Genomic DNA, 18610 nt, shown 5'->3' with positions numbered 1-18610 from the left:
CAAAGATCACCCAGCTTACTTGGTTCAGCTTCCATTAAACAGATTATATTACACATCATGAAATGCATGTCTCTAATGCTGTTTATATTCTAAATTTTTCCAAGGGGGGTCAAAATAATTGCCTGGGTATGTAATGAATAAATCTGATGAAAACATATTTGTGCTGTCAGTTGAGGGTAAAACTATTGATACTGCTCATAGACATAAAAATTATATGGAGATAGTCATAATAGTCATAATGGTGTTAGTAATGAGATATCATCATTGCTAGGTTTCAACGCTGATTCCATAAAGACAGAATCACAACCTTTAAAACTTACTGTAGCCAACAATGATGTTGTGAATGTGGAGCAGGAAATCCTTGATGATCAGACCAACGATGATGACAGTTTCAGGTGTTGCTCAAGAAATACCATTGCAAGACGGATCTTTTAATGTACCAGGCAGTGTGGAATAATCAGACTTATTGAGGTCATCTCATACACAGAAGGGTTCTGATGACTACAAATGTAAACTAGTGAAGCTTATTCTACAACTGGCCTTAAGGAAATTTTACATATATTTTACTGTATAAAGCAAGGAAAAGGTTCATAACATGTTCTTTGTACTATTTTGTTCCATTTGTTATTTGTTATTTTTTTTGTGTGTGAATTTGAGCTTGAAGCTCCATCAGCTTTAATGCTGATAGTGCTTATAGAATACAATAAATTGTATTCTATAAGCACCATCAACATTAAAGCTCCAATCTGCTGCTAGCTGCATCTCTTTGCCCTTGGGTGCGTATCAAAGTGTAACTGAATGAATGTGTATAGACTTGGAATTAATGGCAGAGTCCACTAAGTAAAAAGTTATATCTAAATGTCAAAATTACAGTATTTAGTGGGAAAGACTTAGTATCAAGTTTATTCCTACTTACAATTATTTCATGGAGTCCAATCTGATGAATCCTCGCTTTCACTAAGTGGACTTTTCCTTAAAGATCTCCTTTTGCTCCTCATCCTGTTATTTCCACTTCTAATTCTCTGCTTCCTTTTGGTTTGTCCCCTTTGTATGGTCCTTCTTTCTCCTCTGCCATCATCACTGTCTGACACTGGCAATGTTTTCCTTGTTTTGAAATTGTGATTACTGTTTTTTTTCAAGACTCCTTTCCCTTCCACATTCTCCTCATTGTCTTCATCTTTGGAGAAATATTCTTTAAGTCTGAATGAAAGGACAGTATGTTGGCTGCCCTTGTGTGAGACAATGTTGAGGACATCCCGGTCAATGCTCACACTCAGCCTGTTGGTCTCAATGTCACCTTCAACAAGCACATTAATATCCATTTGGTGCAGCAGCTCATAGGAAAAGCTGTCATAGAATACCAACTTCTCTAGCATGGTAGAGTTGAATTTGTCCTGTGGATAAAGCAAAGACTAAGGATCATTTCTACATTTTACAGTGGAAATACAAAGAGAAAGTAAGATATAAATCAATTTCAGCAATAGACCTTTTGGGCCTAACTAGACTTTGATTTAGATACACAATTCTATGCTAACTAAAATATCTGAGAAAAACTAGCTATAGTATAAACAAAAGTTCTCATTATATGTAGGGGTTAGGTTTTGCAAAACTGTCATAGTGAGAATATATTGTGTGAATAACTCTAAGTGTGAACAACAATAGGGGGTTATGTTCAGTGATGCAACAAGTTGCAGAAAAGTCTGTAATGCAGAGTAGGGTAACACTAATGCTGGGAGAGTGAGTGTCTCACTGCCACCACCACCAGCACTGCCAACCAAAGTGATGCAAGTTTGCTGAGAAGGGCAGGATGCAGCTGCAACTGCCACTGCTGCCACACACAGTGATTTACGTTTAATGAGAAGGGCAGGATGCCACTGCTGCTATTATACACAGTGATGTGAGTTTAGTGAGAACAGTGGGCCACTGGCTTTGCTGTCACGACAGATGCCAATGCCATACAAAGTGATGAGAGTTTAGTGAGGAGAAAGGTGGGTTGCAGCTACAGCTGCTGCCACTGCCATCTATAGTGATATCAACAGTGAGTGTTCATTGTCATTGTGGTCTTTTAATGAATGTTAGTGTATTGTACCAGTTTTTATTAACTTCTTGATGTTTTATAAACTCCTATATATTTATTACTTTTAGTTATATGCATAAAAAAATCTGAATGCTAAAGGTAGTCTGGAATTATTTTATTTTATTTTTTTGGAGGGCCTGTATTAGACAAGTTGGAACTAGTAATTTTCTGCAATCACTGTTGTTAAAATTAACACAAATCATGCATAACATGGGCCAATAGCAGAACTGAATTCCCCCCATCCCTCCTGTTAATGGTTACCTGACTGTATTTCATTCTGGGGACATCTGGGAACCATTGTGTAAAATGGAGGTGTTTTGGGTGTTTGTTTTAAACCAATTTTTCTAATTTCTTAAAAAGAAATAATAAATAATTGCATTTTAAATGGCAGGAAATACAGTATTTTCATGGCCAATGTACATAATCAGCATCATCTCCATCTTCCGCATTATTGGGTTACAAATTCTGGTGGCAACCTTAGAGGAATGAATCACAGCAGCACTGATCTTTGCTTTATTCTGTATGACATTATGGATGGTTGACTCACCACGGTTGAAGCAGCAGCATATAACAGTATATCCCCAAACTCACTTGAAAAGCTCAAATCATAAATGATGAAAAATATCTGTAAACAAAACCAATAACCAGATAACCCAGCTGAAATCCTAATATTAAGGGGTAATGAGAAAATAAGGGATAATAATTTATCTATTTACTTTACAAAAAATAAATAAATAAATAAGAAAAAAAATAAATAAAAATAAATAAGTAAATAAATAGCTTAGGGTTAGGTAGGAAGCCCTAAATCCTCCAGGCCAAAGAGGGATGACTATACATATACTAACAATTCCTGCTCAGGATGATGACCAGGAGAGGTAGGAACTACATCTAGCTAACTCTAATGGAGATGGGAACCCTGGTAGTGCTTAGCTGTAAGGTGAGGTGGGTAGGAGAATTGGCATGGGTCTGTAATGCTGGTTCCGCTGGCCCTCAAGACAATAGTGGTGATGCCCCAGCAGCGAGGGGTTAAGTAGCAATAGTCTGGCACTGCCCAACAGAGCTGTGGGCTGAGGGCAAGGGTGAAAGCTGGTGAATGTGGAGGGCTACCATCATTTTTGGCCACTAGACATGCCTGGGTAAAAGACTGGCTCATCACTTCTGTCTGCCTGCCTGGCATCACAGCCATTCACTGTGTTTGCATCCTTTGTGTCCACTCGCTATGTCTGTTGGAGAGTTGGGGAGCACTGGGGTGACCACTTGGATTTAACAGAAGGTAGGAGGAAGGTCTATCCTGTCGGTAAACTGAAGGTGGAAAGAGCAATGGACCAACACCAGGTCTCTGCGTCACATTCCTTCCTCCATCTCTCCTTGCTCCACTAAACCTGGTCATCCCTGATTGGCTGTCTCTTTCACCTGCATCATTTTGTATCATTGGGTTTGTCTTTGTTTCTCCATCTTAATAATATACCTTCATAAATCCTCCCTCGACCTGGTTTTGGGAACAATATAACAGATAGCTCTTACATGGGTTAAATTCCACTTGGCAATGAACCATGGGTATAAAGTACAGATTAATTCAAAAGGAGGAAAGTGGAATTGAATGTTCACCAATCCATGTGACAGACACCTACTTTAACTGATGTCCTGAAACCTTGTCGAACAGTCTGCATTAATGCAGATTTTTTCAAACATAAAGGCATATTTAGGGGCGACACATAAACTTGATGTAGGATGCCGACCTCTGGCATCTTGGGAGCAGAGCGGGAAATCTTGCTTTCCCCAGCTTGGCGCCACTCAGTCTTCTGGGTAGTCGCCTAGCTGTGAGGACGTGTTGGACCTGTACCTTAGTTGACTCACCAGTAAAGACATAAAGACGGTCCCTGTGTTTCTCAAGCACCCTTCATGGCGCAGTGAAATGGCGTCCTCAAGGCACCCCAGGTTCTCCCCGAGTGGCAGCAGGCAGGCGAGGGCCAGGCTGCCTGCCAGGTCCCCGCTGTCGATGGAAGACGCTTTCACGTTGCTTCAAGCGGGCATGGCTTCTCTGTCCACTGCCCGCCAAGCGTCGGGTGGTAAACCGCCTGCCACCGCCACACCTGAGAAATGTGCTGTGGAAATGACGTCGGCCAGCTTCAGGTCGTGGCGTAGATCAGTGGAATCCTGGTTGAGGCTGGCCAGATGGCCTGACCAGGAGGCAGTGCTGCACATCCGCCTGCTATGTGTTCCCGCCCTGCAGTGCACGCTGTTGCAAGGTATAACACAGGACAGTGGGAGGCGCTGACGCCGAAGGAGGCTCTGGACGCTAAAGGCAAGATTGTGCAGCAGTCGTCGAACCAAGCAGTAAAGTGGTACGATTTCTTCAATGCGCGTCAGGCGGTCGGTGAGTCGGTCAGTGTTTATATGACCCGGTGTGCTCAGGAGCTGGCAGACTGTGGTTTCCAGTGTCCCAGGTGTGATAGCGACCTATCAGAGTACATGCTGCTGAGGAAGGTGATGGTTGGCCTTAGTGACCAGTGTTTGAGGCAAGAGGTGTACAGGAAGTGCAGTACATTCAGTGACATTGATAGTCTGAGAGAGTTCTGTGCATTGTTTGAGGCAGCGAGACGTGACGCCACTTTTGGTGGGAAATGTGAGTGGGACCATACTGTGGCAGGAGCTGACGTCACGGCGGATGACGTCACCGAGGAGCCCCTAGTTACCAGTTACCGCCAGCGTGGCCCCACACCCCGCCGGCCTGTGTGCGCACCCCAGTCAAGCGGCCCGCCCAGTAAGTACTGTTACTATTGCGGGGAAAAGCATGGAAAAGCACCCTTCCTGGCACGAAACCAGGTATGCAAGTCGTATGGCAAGAGGGGACACGTGAAGAAGGTGTGTTGGGCAGCGAAGACACAAGATATGGCTATAAACAGCGTCACTGTGGGCGGCGTGGCAGTGGCGTCAGAACCCCTACTACAGGTGAGTGTCACCCTGCAGGCGGGGGGGACTGAGACTACAGTGACAGCGGTCGCAGACACAGGAGCGCAGGTTTGTGTCGCTGGCCCCAAACTCATGTCCTTGCTTGGTCTCCGGCCTGCGCTGCTACAGCGTCAAGCTGGCATACGAGACCTCGCCAGAATACTGCTCTCCAGTCTGGGGGCAGCTGCCTGCCACATCAGCCTCCCGAGCCACACTACGGTCCAGGATGTGCACTTTGTGGAGAACGTGGAGCGCTTGTACCTGTCATGCACCACCTGCAAGGACCTTGGCCTCATCCACCAAGACTTTCCCAAGCCATCTGCCATAACAGCCGGTGTGGGAGTGACGGACGGCAACGCCCACAATGTTCCGGGTCGGCCTGCAGCTATTCCCATGCAGCCCCTGGAGGAGAACGTCAATCAGCTGGAGCAGTGGCTACTGAGGCACTTCTTGGCATCCACATTTAACACTGAATGTTACCCTCTACGCGTGATGAAGGGCCCGCCCCACCACATTCACCTACAGCAGGGTGTGCAGCCCTATGCTTGCCACACACCAGCCACAGTCCCCAAACACTGGGCAGCTGAGGTGAAAAGGCAACTGGACTAGGACGTCAAGCTGGGCATCATCCGCTCTGTCCCGGCAGGTGTGGCATCGGAGTGGTGTGCGAGGATGGTGGTGGTGGCTAAAAAGTCTGGCAAACCGAGAAGAACCGTGGACTTTCAAAAGCTGAATTCTTGCTGCCTACGGGAGACCCACCACACGACCACGCCCTTCAACATGGTATCAGATGTCCCACCTCACTCCTACAAGACTGTGGCGGATGCACACTGGGGATTCCACCAAGTGGAGCTCGATGAGGAGAGCCGCCACTTAACCACATTCATCACGCCGTGGGGGCAGTACCAATACTGCTGCATGCCGATGGGTCACTGCTCAGCCACGGACGCATACACCAAATGGTTTGATCACGCGATAAGTGGCTTCCCCCGCAAACACAAGTGTGTGGACGACACCCTCCTGTACGACGCCAGCATTGAGCAAGCATTCTGGCACACTTACGACTTCCTGGAGCGGTGTGCCAAGGTGGGCGTCACCCTCAAGCCAGAGAAGTTCATGTTCTGCCGCAGAGAGGTGGAGTTTGTCGGCTTCCACGTTGGTTGGGAAGCATACAAGCCCACCAAGGACCGTCTCTCAGCAATAAGACACTTCACAATGTCCGGCCAGCCCACCATCACCAACGTGAGGTCACTGTTTGGATTCGTCAACCAGCTGGCGCCCTTTCTGGCCACCGCTCCCATCATGGAGCCGTTCAGAGATCTCTTGAAGAAGCCAGCAGGACGTAAAGTATACTGGGACGAGCAGCTGCGGCAAAAGCTGGAGCAGGCGAAGGAGACCATCTGTGAGCTGGCCAAGGATGGTCTGGCTTTCTAGGACCGCACTAGGCCGATGGCTGCCATCACCAACTGGAGCAGAGATGGCATAGGCTTTGTCATCTTGCAACAGCACTGCTCCTGCGTGTCGCCTGAGGCCCCACTCTGCTGAAAGGGAGGCTGGCGCCTGGCTCTCTGTGGCAGCCGCCACTTGACTCCTGCTGAACAAGGGTATGCACTTATAGAAGGTGAGGTGCTGGTGGTTGCATACTGCCTCCACAAGGCCCACCTTTTCCTTCTAGGCTGTCCCAATCTCCTCCTGGTGACTGATCACCGTCCTTTGGGTGACAAAGCTCTCACGGATGTCGCCAACCCAAGGCTGTTCAGGTTGAAGGAGCGGATGCTGCAATTCAAGTTCATGATCCGCTACCTCCCAGGAAAGAAGAATTGCGCGGCAGACTTTCTGTGTAGGTACCCATCCATGAAGGCAGCCCCTGGTGCCCTGGAAGAGGAACAGGATGAGGAGCTGTCAGCGGCCATGGCCGTCGCCACTGTTGTGGTGCTGGAACTTCAGGACAGCCTCACCCTCGACGAGGACATGGTGCTGCAGGCGTCAAGAAATGATCCCGTGTACCAACTGCTGCTGGCCAGGGTGTTGGCTGGTGACTGGCACCCACAGAAGTCCCAGGAGCTGGTGTGCTTGCGCCCCTTCTACAGCATTAGGGAGAGGCTGGGTGTGTCGTGAGGCCTGGTGACGTACACTTTCCACAGCAACTATCCTTGCCTGGTGATTCCGGACCTCCTACGCAAGCAGGTTGCAGCCCACCTCCATGCAGGCCACCAGGGTATAGACTCGATGCTCAGGAGAGCACGACAGGCAGTATACTGGCCTGGCATTGAAGGGGACCTGAGGCACCATCGCAACTGCTGTGACATGTGCAACATGCATGCACCCTCCCAACCCCCTGAGCCTCTTCTCTTCACTCCGCCCCCTGACTATCCCTCTCAGCAGACTGTGGTGGATTTGTTCCAGCTGGAGGGACACGACTACATCGTCTATGCAGACAGGCTCACGGGTTGGCTGGAGGTGTCTCACCTGCCTGATGGCACAGAATCAGGCAGAATTAAGGATGTGCTGCGTCACCACTTCTTGAGATGGGGTGCCCCAGAGCAGCTCTCCATGGACGGAGGTACCAATCTAGGGAGTGAGGAGATGAAGAGTTTCCTCCAGAAGTGGGGGGTAGGTGTTCGGGTGTCCTCGGCGCACTTCCCACAGTCAAACGGAAGGGCAGAGGTGGCCGTGAAGTCCGCCAAGAGGATACTACGGGGAAACATTGGAGCTGATGGCAGTCTCGACAATGATAAGATCTCTCTCGCCTTGCTCCAGTACCTTAACACACCTCTACGGGACTTCAATAGGTCACCAGCTCAGCTGGCGACGGGCCGCCAGCTACGGGATGGAGTACCATCAGTGAAACGGAAGCTTGAGGTGGACAATTATTGAGGGAGGACACTGCGGCAGCGGGAACGTCAGATGGCGGACCACCACGACAGAGTGGTGGCTGACAGGAACGTCACACGCTCCCGCGCGTCTCTTGCGCCTGGTGACAGGGTTCTTGTCCAGGACCACCAGCACGGCAGGAGATGGAACAGAGCAGGTATCGTCATAGAAGCAAGGGACCACAGGCAGTATCTTGTCAGGCTCGACAGTAGTGGCCGCATCTCCCTCAGAACGTGGCAACATCTGAGGCCGGCACCAGAAGTGCCTCAAGCCTCCGATACTGAAGACCTGGCACCACTGACTCCACTGCCTCCACTATCCCCTCCCTCCCCAGCGCCCCGAATGGATGGTGAAGGCAGGCGCGCCAGGTGGCCCCCGAAGTGGCTGAAGGACTATGTGCAGTAAAGGACAGAAGGAGTACAAGCAGTGCTATCAAATGTTGGGTTATTGTCATTTATTCATGTTTTCTTTTGTTTCTTTGCTGCTCCCATGTTATCTGTTTACTTCACTTAAGAACACTGTCACTGCACTAGCCAGGGTTCTTAGCTTATGGGGCGGGGGCAGTTGTAGGATGCTGACCTCTGGCATCTTGGGAGCAGCGCGGGAAATCTTGCTTTCCCCAGCTTGGCGCCACTCAGTCTTCTGAGTAGTCGCCTAGCTGTGAGGACGTGTCGGACCTGTACCTTAGTTGACTCACCAGTAAAGACATAAAGACGGTCCCTGTGTTTCTCAAGCACCCTTCACTCGAATTTACATAAACAGAGTTTGCATTGAATGAGAACTAGGTGTAATTAATACCTATTATTGCTTGCTGATACAGTAATGTATTATGCAGACATGTATAGCAGTTTCCTGAGTTTCATGCTGTCTGAGTTTTGCATTAAGTCCCAAATTCTTACCATCCAGACTTTGCACATTATCTTCTTGAGTTTTACACTTTAATTGAATAATTGGCATTACTGACAGTTAAATACAATGGGAGTTATGGAAATAGGTACAAGTCAGTTGCATACCTGCTTCCTTGGTGCATTCAGATATATATCCTCAAAAGTCTACACCGTGGGAATAAATGGTATACAAAGGCAACTGGCAACTCATACACATTAGAGGGTTGACTCAAGGTGGCAACAGAGATGGCAATAAATTATTTATTTGTAGCAGGAGATAGTCACTTATTATCTGCTCCGTCCATGGTTTTAAAAAAAATTCTTGTGAATGATCCTTTCTGTATCCATTGTTAATTTGTGACAATGGGGCATAACCATGAATTATCCAAAGAAATCTTAACAAGTATACACACACTCCATAAGGCTGCTTACAGTGTGAAGGTTATATATATAGTATTTTTAATCCTAGAATATATTCTTCACTTATCTGCATCACACATAATTTAGACTCTGTCCCATACCTGAATTGCATCCAGAACACAAAAGGATAACACCATCATACATTTTAAAATTGAGCCTGTGGCCATCTTGACTGTTCATGTGCACTCCAATGTTTGTAATGGAAGGCAGGAAGAGGGGAGGAGGGCAGGCTACTTCTTATGTGTGATGCAGGTAAGTGAAAAAAAGTATTTTAGGATTAAAACACTATTTCACATAAAACCAGCATCACACGTAGCTTAGGCTGACTACAACATTAAGGGGAGGAAAAAAAGGGGTACTATGTGGAAAGAGGGTGAACAGTCCACTAAACATGAAACTCTGCCCTAGTTACTAACCTGTGCTTCCCTTGGGATACAGTACACTGGGGTGCGCAACAGGATACACTTATTGCTGCACTATGGATGCAACCCCCAAAGTAAAGGCGGCCTTGCAAAAAAAAGGAACCCAAAGACAAAGTGAATGTGCTTAGTGGGAAAAACTATACCGCATCACCCGCAGCCACTACTGGGCTCAAGGCAAAGATGTCACCATCTTGACATTGAATGTCTTTGAAGAAGTGGTCGGTGAAGACTGAATGAGTCCTTCAGTTTGCCGCTTCTAAAATGGCTGAGATTTGTTTGTTCCTCCAGAACAATATGGAAGTGGCAATAGCTCTAATATTATGTAGTCTGGCTTTTAGCAAGGGTCCCAATTTTTCCTGAAGGACCTGATGAGTCTCCTTAATGGTCTCTCTGAGGAAGGAGAAGGCTGTCTTAGACATTGGTCCTGACTTGTCCTTAACAGAGATGAGAAGCTGTTGTGGGTGAGATGACGCTGTTACCTGTTGGTAGTGGAACAAAGCCCTGATAGGACAAAGTAGATGTTCCTCCTCCCTCGGACACACAACGGAGGCAAGACTACGAAGATGAAAGTCTTGAGGGACTAAATTCCTCTCTGCCTCTGTCATGGCTATGAACTCTATAAGAGAAAAGTATGTCATCACTCTGAGTAGAAGTCGAAAATGACAGGGCCTGCAGCTACCCAACTCTCTTAGTTATTGCAAAGGTCACCAGGAAGAGAATCTTCTTTGACAAGTCCCAGAAAGAAGCCTGATGCAGAGGTTCAAAGCTTTATGGACCACATCCACATTCCAGGTAGGGGGCCCACCCTGAGACGTAAAGCCCTTCCTGGAAAACAATCTGATCAACTCCCGGAGGACTGGCTCACCAGATAGGTCACACCTCTGGAGGTGGAAAACACTAATGAGCACAGCCTTATAACCTTTGATTGTTGAAGATGACAAATTATACTCCTGTTTCAGATACAGTAAGAAGTCAGCAAATTTAAGGACTGAAGGATTAGAAATTATGTGCCCTGTCTGTATACATCACCAATGATATCTCCTCCACTTAATCTGGTAAGTCACAATAGTGGGAGACTGCTGAGATACAGGAACTGAGAGATGAGATTCAATAGATGAAAGTATAGGCAAGTGACAAATAGGTTCATGAGAGAATACCCCCAAGGTTTCCACAACTGGTTGCACACCTCCTGGTGTAGAGTTCACTCTGTGGAGATGATCTGACAACACCTGCTGAGACAGTCTGCCAGAAAGTTTGACAACCAGGTACTGCAAGACACCCTTGGAGAAACCTTTGTGGCAAAAGTGTTGCTGGACAGTTGCCACATGACTAGATGAACTGTGTAGGAATTGTGGAAGAATCAACGCACATGTGGCTAGGTTGGGACAGGGAGGTGGATACCTCAGTATGTCTATTGTTGGTCAGGAAACCATTCCTACCTGGGTCAAAAAAAGGGATGATGAAGGTGAGAAATGGCTCCTTTGACACTGAGAGTTTGTTCAAAACTTTCTTGACCAGAGGAAAAGACTGAAAGCTGTACATTTCCTGGTGATCCCACTGGTACAAAAAGGCATCTGTCATGACTTCCAAGGGATACAGGAACTGAGAGATGAGATTCAATAATTGAAAGTTTAGGCAAGTGACAAATAGGTTCATGAGAGAACAGAATGAATGCCCCCTTCCTTGGCCAAGTACACAAGTGCTGTGGAGTTATCTGAGAAAAGAGCAACTTTGCTGTGCTCCAGGGACCTTTTTTGAACTGCTGGAAACCCAGATGAATGGCCCCAAGTTCTAGAAGACTGATGTGAAGGCCGGCCTCTGCCTCTCCCCAAACTCCACTTATTGAAACTTGCTGAAAGGATGTACCTGAGCCTTCCCTGGACACATCTGTGAATGAGAACTGGTCTGGAATTGCTGGGTGGAGTGGTTGGCCCAACATGAGATTCTCCTCCAACAGTCACCAGTGAATACAGTGAGCGATTTCTGTGTTCCACATGACTGGGAAATCTAGGGGGTGCAAATTCGTTTCCCACAACTGACTGAGCCATAACTGCAGACTTTTCATGTGATACCTTGCTCCCAGAATGAGGTGACACAGAGAATACATATGCCTGAGCAAGCTTAACCACTATGGCTGGAGGGCAGCTGGAGCTGATGAATGACTTGAGCTGGGTCTGCAGATTGTCTAGATGTGTGAGTTGAGAAGATCTTCAAGGAAAAAGAGTAGACAGCAATCCCCAAGAAAGTCATAGTCTTAGTTGGAAAGAGAGTGGACTTTTCTAGGTTGGGAAGGATGCCCAACTTCCGACATATGACGTGTAGTTCCTGGATTGCCTCCTTAGCCTCCCACTCTGATCCTGCTAGAACTAGCCAATCGTTGAGGTATCAAAGCTGATGGAACACTCAACAGTGAAACTCTGCCAAGACAGGTGCCATGACTAGTAGAACTGTCAAAAAGCTCAAGCACAGGGTTCAAAATTGGAAGGCCACCCCCCTACCAGGAGAAATGCAGAAATTTCCTCCTGTCCTGATGAATTGGAACCTATAGCTATGTGGCCTTCATGTCCAAGAAGGCCATCCAGTCATTGTGTTGCAAGGATGCCATCACTGTCCTCACCACCTCCATCTTGAAATGGGCGGTGTGGATGAATTTGTCGAGCTGTGAGAGATACAACATTGGGTTAAAACCCCCTGTTGGCCTTGGGCACCAAAAACAGGGGACTGAAGAAACCTGAATTCCTGAGGCACATGTTCTATTGCACCCATGTCTTGCTAATACCACATGGCCTGGTTGAAGGCTATAAACCTTTCCAACCTGACCTGGTAAGACCTGAAAGGAAAAGGAGTCGGAGAGAGAGGAGAATGAAAGATGAAGGGAGTCTTGTGTCTGACCCTAAAGACTGATAAAACCTAATACTCTGCACCCATTCCCTGCCACTGTGAGACATGCTGGGCAAGACAAGTGGCAGTGGTGATGGCTAGAGCTGAGGAAATCAATGGCAAAAAAATAATTCCTTCTTGGCTTGAGACTGGCCATGTGATGTGGGACCCAAGATTGGGTGCTTCTGGGGTGGGTCCTGGTTTTTTCTGTTTTCAATGCTGAGAGAAAGAAAAAGCAGATAGTGGGAAGGCAGGTCTGGAGTACCTTGACACTGAAGGCTGAGGCTCTGGCTTGACCAGGGGCATGGCAACATGGTAACTAGGCTTGGGTAATGCCCTTGTTGGCTGCTGCTGGACTGATAAGGCAGTGTTGTCCTTCGCAGCCCTGATGACCCCCTTCACAACCTCCTCAGTAATGAGATGGGAATCCATGGGGGACTAAGTTCCTCCTTGAGTGTTGCATCAAAGGAGGAAGGAAGATTTGCCAGGAAGGAATCCCTACACAGGACCTTGACATTTGCTAGAGTAGTGAAGGAGTTCAATACATCATCCAACATGGTCAACTGCATGGAACAAAAGGCCTGATCAAGCAAGGCCCTTGAATGCAGGGGGGAAGGAACCTGGCTCACACAAGCATGAAAGACCTCCAAGCACGCATGCAAAGAAATTCTGCATTCTCCTGATGGCAGGCAAGGAATCTTCCAGCTCATGGATGTGTGGGCAGCATGGGCCAGGGTCTGGCCACTAACTCCTAAACCTACAATGACCCCAACTCCCTTCCCTGTTTCCCATTTGGGCCCACCCTCTGGTACACTGGCTTGGAGCAACTTCATGCCTACTATGTCGCTGCCAGGGAACTGGACTACAGGCCATGTTGGCTAAGAAATCAGGAAAGCTGGAAGAAAAAGGCACATTAAGAACTAGCTTGCTCCCTGACTGAGTGACCAGAGAAGAGAAAAGTCTGACAACACTTGACAGAGGGGGAGAAAAGGAGGAAGCAAAACCTGCCATAGTAATGGGATCAACGGAATGAGCAGTGTCTGCAGAAACCTGCAAGGCAGAATCCCCTGAACTAAGAGAAAGGGCTGCAAACCTCAGAAAATCGATCCCATTTTCCCCTGCTGAAGATGAAAGTGGAGGCTCCTGTGGCAGGAGGGGATGGGGGAAGAGCTTTGAGAAGAAGAGCACCAAGCTCTGCTCTCCCTCTTTGCCTGCAACTTCCTCTGATGGCTGAACACCTTGGCCATCACTAAGGGCCAATCCAGGCACTCAGAACAGCACAAATCCACAGAACAAAAACAAGAAAAGCAAGTGGAATACAGGCATCTGCCGCTGGCATGATCACTGCTCACACCCACAATGGAATCGGGGATGGAACAGCCTAGAACTGACTTCTTTGTGGCCATGATCTGAAGTCTTCCATGGAGAAAACCTCTTCTGGAGCATCAGAAGAGTCTGAAGGAGACAGTACTACCATAATGATGAAAAGGTGCACACAAACTAAAAAACTGGAGTGTAATGGCAGTGTGTCAACATGGCTACCACAACACAAACATTGGAGTGTGTATGCGCAGTCAAGATGGCTGCAGCACCCATGGTAGTGGCACTTTCAACTTTATGGTGTATGTTCATATTATCTTTTTGTGCTGTGGGCACAATCTGTGTATGGGACAGAGCTTAAGCTATGTGTGATGCAGGCTTTGTATGAAACAAGTGGAGACACTGGACTGGCCAAACAAAGCATGTCATGTTGGGTTAAGAGTTGCAATGATCCTCCTGACAACAAAGTTCCAGTTCAACTTAAGAAACCTAGCCTTTCATGCAGACTTTCAAATAAAACTTGAAAAGTTAGCAGCAGGCAGATGAAGATCAAACCAAGTCTGATGTATGTATACATTTCCACATACAGCATACATACCTGAACATACTATTTATGTTGATAAACCACTTGTTTGCCACAAACTGTAAGTACCAGTTTGCATAATAAAGAGGGGAGAGAAAGGCCAGCACCACACCTCTGTACTGCTGCTTCACATTAGATGCGAAGACAAAAACACAAATTGACACAGTTCTAGATGTGGCAGCTCTGGACCACTGCACTAGTGCATCATATCAGATGTGAAGACAAAACATTCACATAGTTCTAGACAAGGTGGTGCTGCTGTATCATGCTGGGTGTGAGGACAAAACACACATTCACTCAATTCTAAATGTGTAAGAGATATCACACCTCTGCACTATTGTGTCACATTGGATGTGAGGACAAAACACACACACTCACAGAATCTAGGCCATGTGGCCAGAATCAATGTTTTCAGTACCTTGAGTTTTGTGACCATCAAATTTAGTGTAGTGCTATACCTTGGAAAGAAAGTGTGAAACTTGAGAGCATACTGTAGGAAGTAGGTGGAGGTGTGGTGTGGAAATATAAGAATGATGTTGCTTTCTTACTAGCAATGTTTTAACTCCACATCACTACTACTAATAATAAAAAAAAAGGACAAGAATGATGGAAAGTAGAAGAAAGAATAAAGAAAAAGACAAAAGAAAAATTAATAGCAAAAGAAAGCATTATATCCTTACATGAGCATCTACATACATACAGGCTATATTCTCCCACTCCACTATGCAATGTTTTATCTCACTTCTAGAGTCCTTACCCCATCCCTCCTGGCCTCCAGGATCACCAGCACCCGCATATCGGTCTCCACATTGAAGGACAATGCTCGGTTCAGGGAATCATCTAATTTGAATTTTGGCTTGGTGAGACGACCTGACCTGGAATACCTGGTTCCATCTCCTCTCTGGAAAACAATATCTTTAATAATTCCATATTATAATGTAAAACTAGTGTTAACTAAAAACACTGCACTTTTCTAAAACTAAACTCAAGATCCTTAAACATGATTAGTTTTCCTTAATTAATCATTTGCAGCTATTGCTTTTCCTTAAGTATAACCAAATGTTAAGGTGCCACTGTAGATTATAATTTCAATTGAAAAGGCACCACTGACAAGATGAGGGATGAGCATGTACTGTATTTTATGGCACAGTACATGCAGTAGACACCTGCCGAAATGATAATTACTCCCAGTGAGGTCTAAAGCACTGTTCAGGGGGTGCTGTGAACTTATCATTAAACCCAGCTGTGACCTCACTGAACATTTCCCTTTGTGTCTCACAACACAAGGGGGCAGTCACAGCCTGCCCTCTAAAGACAACTCTCTTCCTCCACACAAAACTACAAGCACCTAATAACACACACACCCTTCACTCAAAAATTTCAAAATCATGATGGCGACTCCTACACCAGCCTCGGAGTCCCCATCTGGGGAGGGGACCATAAATGTCCCCAGGTCGGACTGCCTTTCTGTCGATGAGCTTAAGTGTCTTGACACCCCCCTCAACTTTTTCCTCATTAACTTCTGCAACATTTGCAGTCTAAGATCTAATTTTCAATCTGTAGAACACCACCTCTTCTCTTCTAAACCTCATCTTCTTTTCCTTACTGAAACTCAGGTGTCTGAGGCAACTGACAGTAGCCCTTTTTCTGTTCCCTCCTACTTTCTCTATCCTCATTTTCAATCCAAAGCTGGATGTTGCATTTATGTGCTCAATGACTTAACCTGCTCTCGTGCCCACGCTCTTGAATCTTCCGAGTTTTCCACCATCTGGCTACGACTACAGAATCACTCTCAAACTAAATTAATCTGTGCTGTATACCTTTCACCTAACTTCTCTGACTATGAGAAATTCTTTGTCTACTTAACTTCCAAAGTGGAGCACATTCTGACCCTCTTCCCTTTTGCAGAGATCTCCATTCTTGGAGACTTCAATGTTCATCACCAGCTTTGGCTTTCCTCTCCCTTCACTGACCATCCTGGTGAACTAGCCTACAACTTTGCTATACTCCATGACCTAGAGGAATTGGTGCAACACCCTACTCGATTCCTGACTGTCTTGGAGATACGCCCAACATTCTTGACCTTTTCCTGACCTCTAATCCTGCTTATGCTGTCACCCTTTCTTCTCCATTGGGCTCCTCCGATCACAATCTCATATCTGTATCTTGTCCTATTGCTCCAATCCCTCCTCAGGATCATCCTAAGTGAAGGTGCCTCTGGCGTTTTGCCTCTGCTAGTTGGGGGACCTGAGGAGGTATTTTGCTGATTTTTCTTGGAATGACTACTGCTTCCGTGTCAGAGACCTGTCTTTGTGTGCTGAGCGCATAACAGAAGTGATAGTGTCTGGCATGGAGGCGTACATTCCTCACTCTTTTTCTCGATCTAAACCTTCTAAACCTTGGTTTAACACAGCTTATTCTCGTGCTATACATGATAGAGAGGTGGCCCACAAAAGGTATTTAAGCCTTCCATCACCAGAATCTCATGCACTTTATATTTCTGCCCTGAACCATGCAAAGTCTGTCCTCCAACTAGCCAAAACTCCTTTAACAGAAAGTGTCAAAACCTTTCAAGATCTAACTCCCCTCATGATTTCTGGCATCTAGCCAAAAATATCTCCAATAACTTTGCTTCTTCTTCTTTCCCTCCTTTATTTCAACCAGATGGCACCACTGCTATCACATCTATTTCTAAAGCTGAACTCTTCGCTCAAACCTTTGCTAAAAACTCTACCTTGGACGATTCTGGGCTTGTTCCTCCCTCTCTTCCACCCTCTGACTACTTCATGCCACCTATTAAAATTCTTTGCAATGATGTTTTCCATGCCCTCGCTGGCCTAAACCCTCAGAAGGCTTATGGACCTGATGGGGACCCTCCTATTGTTCTCTGAAACTGTGCCTCCGTGCTTGCACCTTGCTAGTCAAACTCTTTCAGCTCTGTCTGTCAACATCTACCTTTCCTTCTTGCTGGAAGTTTGCCTACATTCAGCCTGTTCCTAAAAAGGGCAACTGTTCTAATTCCACAAACTACCGTCCTATTGCTTTAATTTCCTGCCTATCTAAAGTTTTTGAATCTATCCTCAACAGGAAGATTCTTAAACATCTATCACTTCACAACCTTCTATCTGATTGCCAGTATGGGTTCTGTCAAGGCCGCTCTACTGGTGATCTTTTGGCTTTCCTTACTGAGTCTTGGTCATCCTCTTTTAGAGATTTTGGTGAAACTTTTGCTGTTGCCTTGGACATATCAAAAGCTTCTGATAGAGTCTGGCACAAAGCTTTAATTTCCAAACTACCGTCCTATGGCTTCTATCCTTCTCTGTATCTTCATCTCAAGTTTCCTTTCTGACCATTCTATTGCTGCTGTGGTAGACGGTCACTGTTCTCCTAAATCTATTAACAGTGGTGTTCCTCAGGGTTCTGTCCTTTCATCCACTCTCTTCTTATTATTCATTAATGATCTTCTAAACCAAACTTCTTGTCCTATCCACTTCTACACTGATGATATCAACCCGTACTTTTCCATGTCTTTTCATAGACTTTCAACCCTTCAGGAGGTAAACATTTCACGCAGGGAAGCCAGAGAACGCTTGACTTCTGATCTTTCTAAAATTTCTGATTGGGGCAGAGCAAACTTGGTATTGTTCAATGCCTCAAAACCTCAGTTCCTCCATCTATCAACTCAACACAACCTTCCAGACAACTATCCCCTGTTCTTCAATGACACTCAACTGTCCCCCACTTCTACACTGAACATCCCCGGCCTGTCCTTCACTTATAATCTGAACTGGAAACTTCACGTCTCATCTCTAGCTAAAACAGCTTCTATGAAGTTAGGTGTTCTGAGATGTCTCTGCCAGTTTTTCTCACCCCCCCAGCTGCTAACTCTGTACAAGGGCCTTATCCATCCATGTATGGAGTATGGTTCACATGTCTGGGGGGGTTCCACTCATACTGCTCTTCTAGACAGGGTGGAATCAAAAGATTTTCGTCTCATCAACTCCTCTCCTCTAACTGACTGTCTTCAGCCTCTCTCTCACTGCCGCAATGTTGCATCTCTAGCTGTCTTCTACCACTATTTTCATGCTAACTGCTCTTCTGATCTTGCTAACTGCATGCCTCCCTTCCTCCTGCAGCCTTGCTGCACAAGACTTTCTTCTTTCTCTCCCCCCTATTCTGTCCACCTCTCTAACGC

The 18610-nt window shown here is 46.3% G+C and overlaps 1 protein-coding gene across 4 annotated transcripts in view; it reads right to left on the bottom strand.

Moving 5' to 3' along the window:
• Positions 1–415: 415 nt before the first annotated feature.
• The window catches only part of LOC135112606 (uncharacterized), a 152715-nt gene continuing 134520 nt past the window's right edge, over positions 416–18610 (bottom strand). For all 4 annotated transcript variants that reach the window (XM_064027140.1, XM_064027121.1, XM_064027130.1 and 1 more), the window contains 2 exons: positions 15173–15316; positions 416–1394 (listed from right to left, as the gene is read on the bottom strand). In XM_064027140.1, coding sequence (XP_063883210.1) covers positions 924–1394; positions 15173–15316 — 615 coding nt within the window. In that variant the 3' untranslated portion in view covers positions 416–923. The remainder of the gene's footprint in view (positions 1395–15172; positions 15317–18610) is intronic.

The sequence above is a fragment of the Scylla paramamosain genome, chromosome 2 (assembly GCF_035594125.1).
Source record: "Scylla paramamosain isolate STU-SP2022 chromosome 2, ASM3559412v1, whole genome shotgun sequence".
NCBI classification, from domain to species: Eukaryota; Metazoa; Arthropoda; class Malacostraca; order Decapoda; family Portunidae; genus Scylla; species Scylla paramamosain.
The sequence above is the reverse complement of the archived record's forward strand: the minus strand, read 5'-3'. Positions and strand labels throughout refer to the sequence as shown.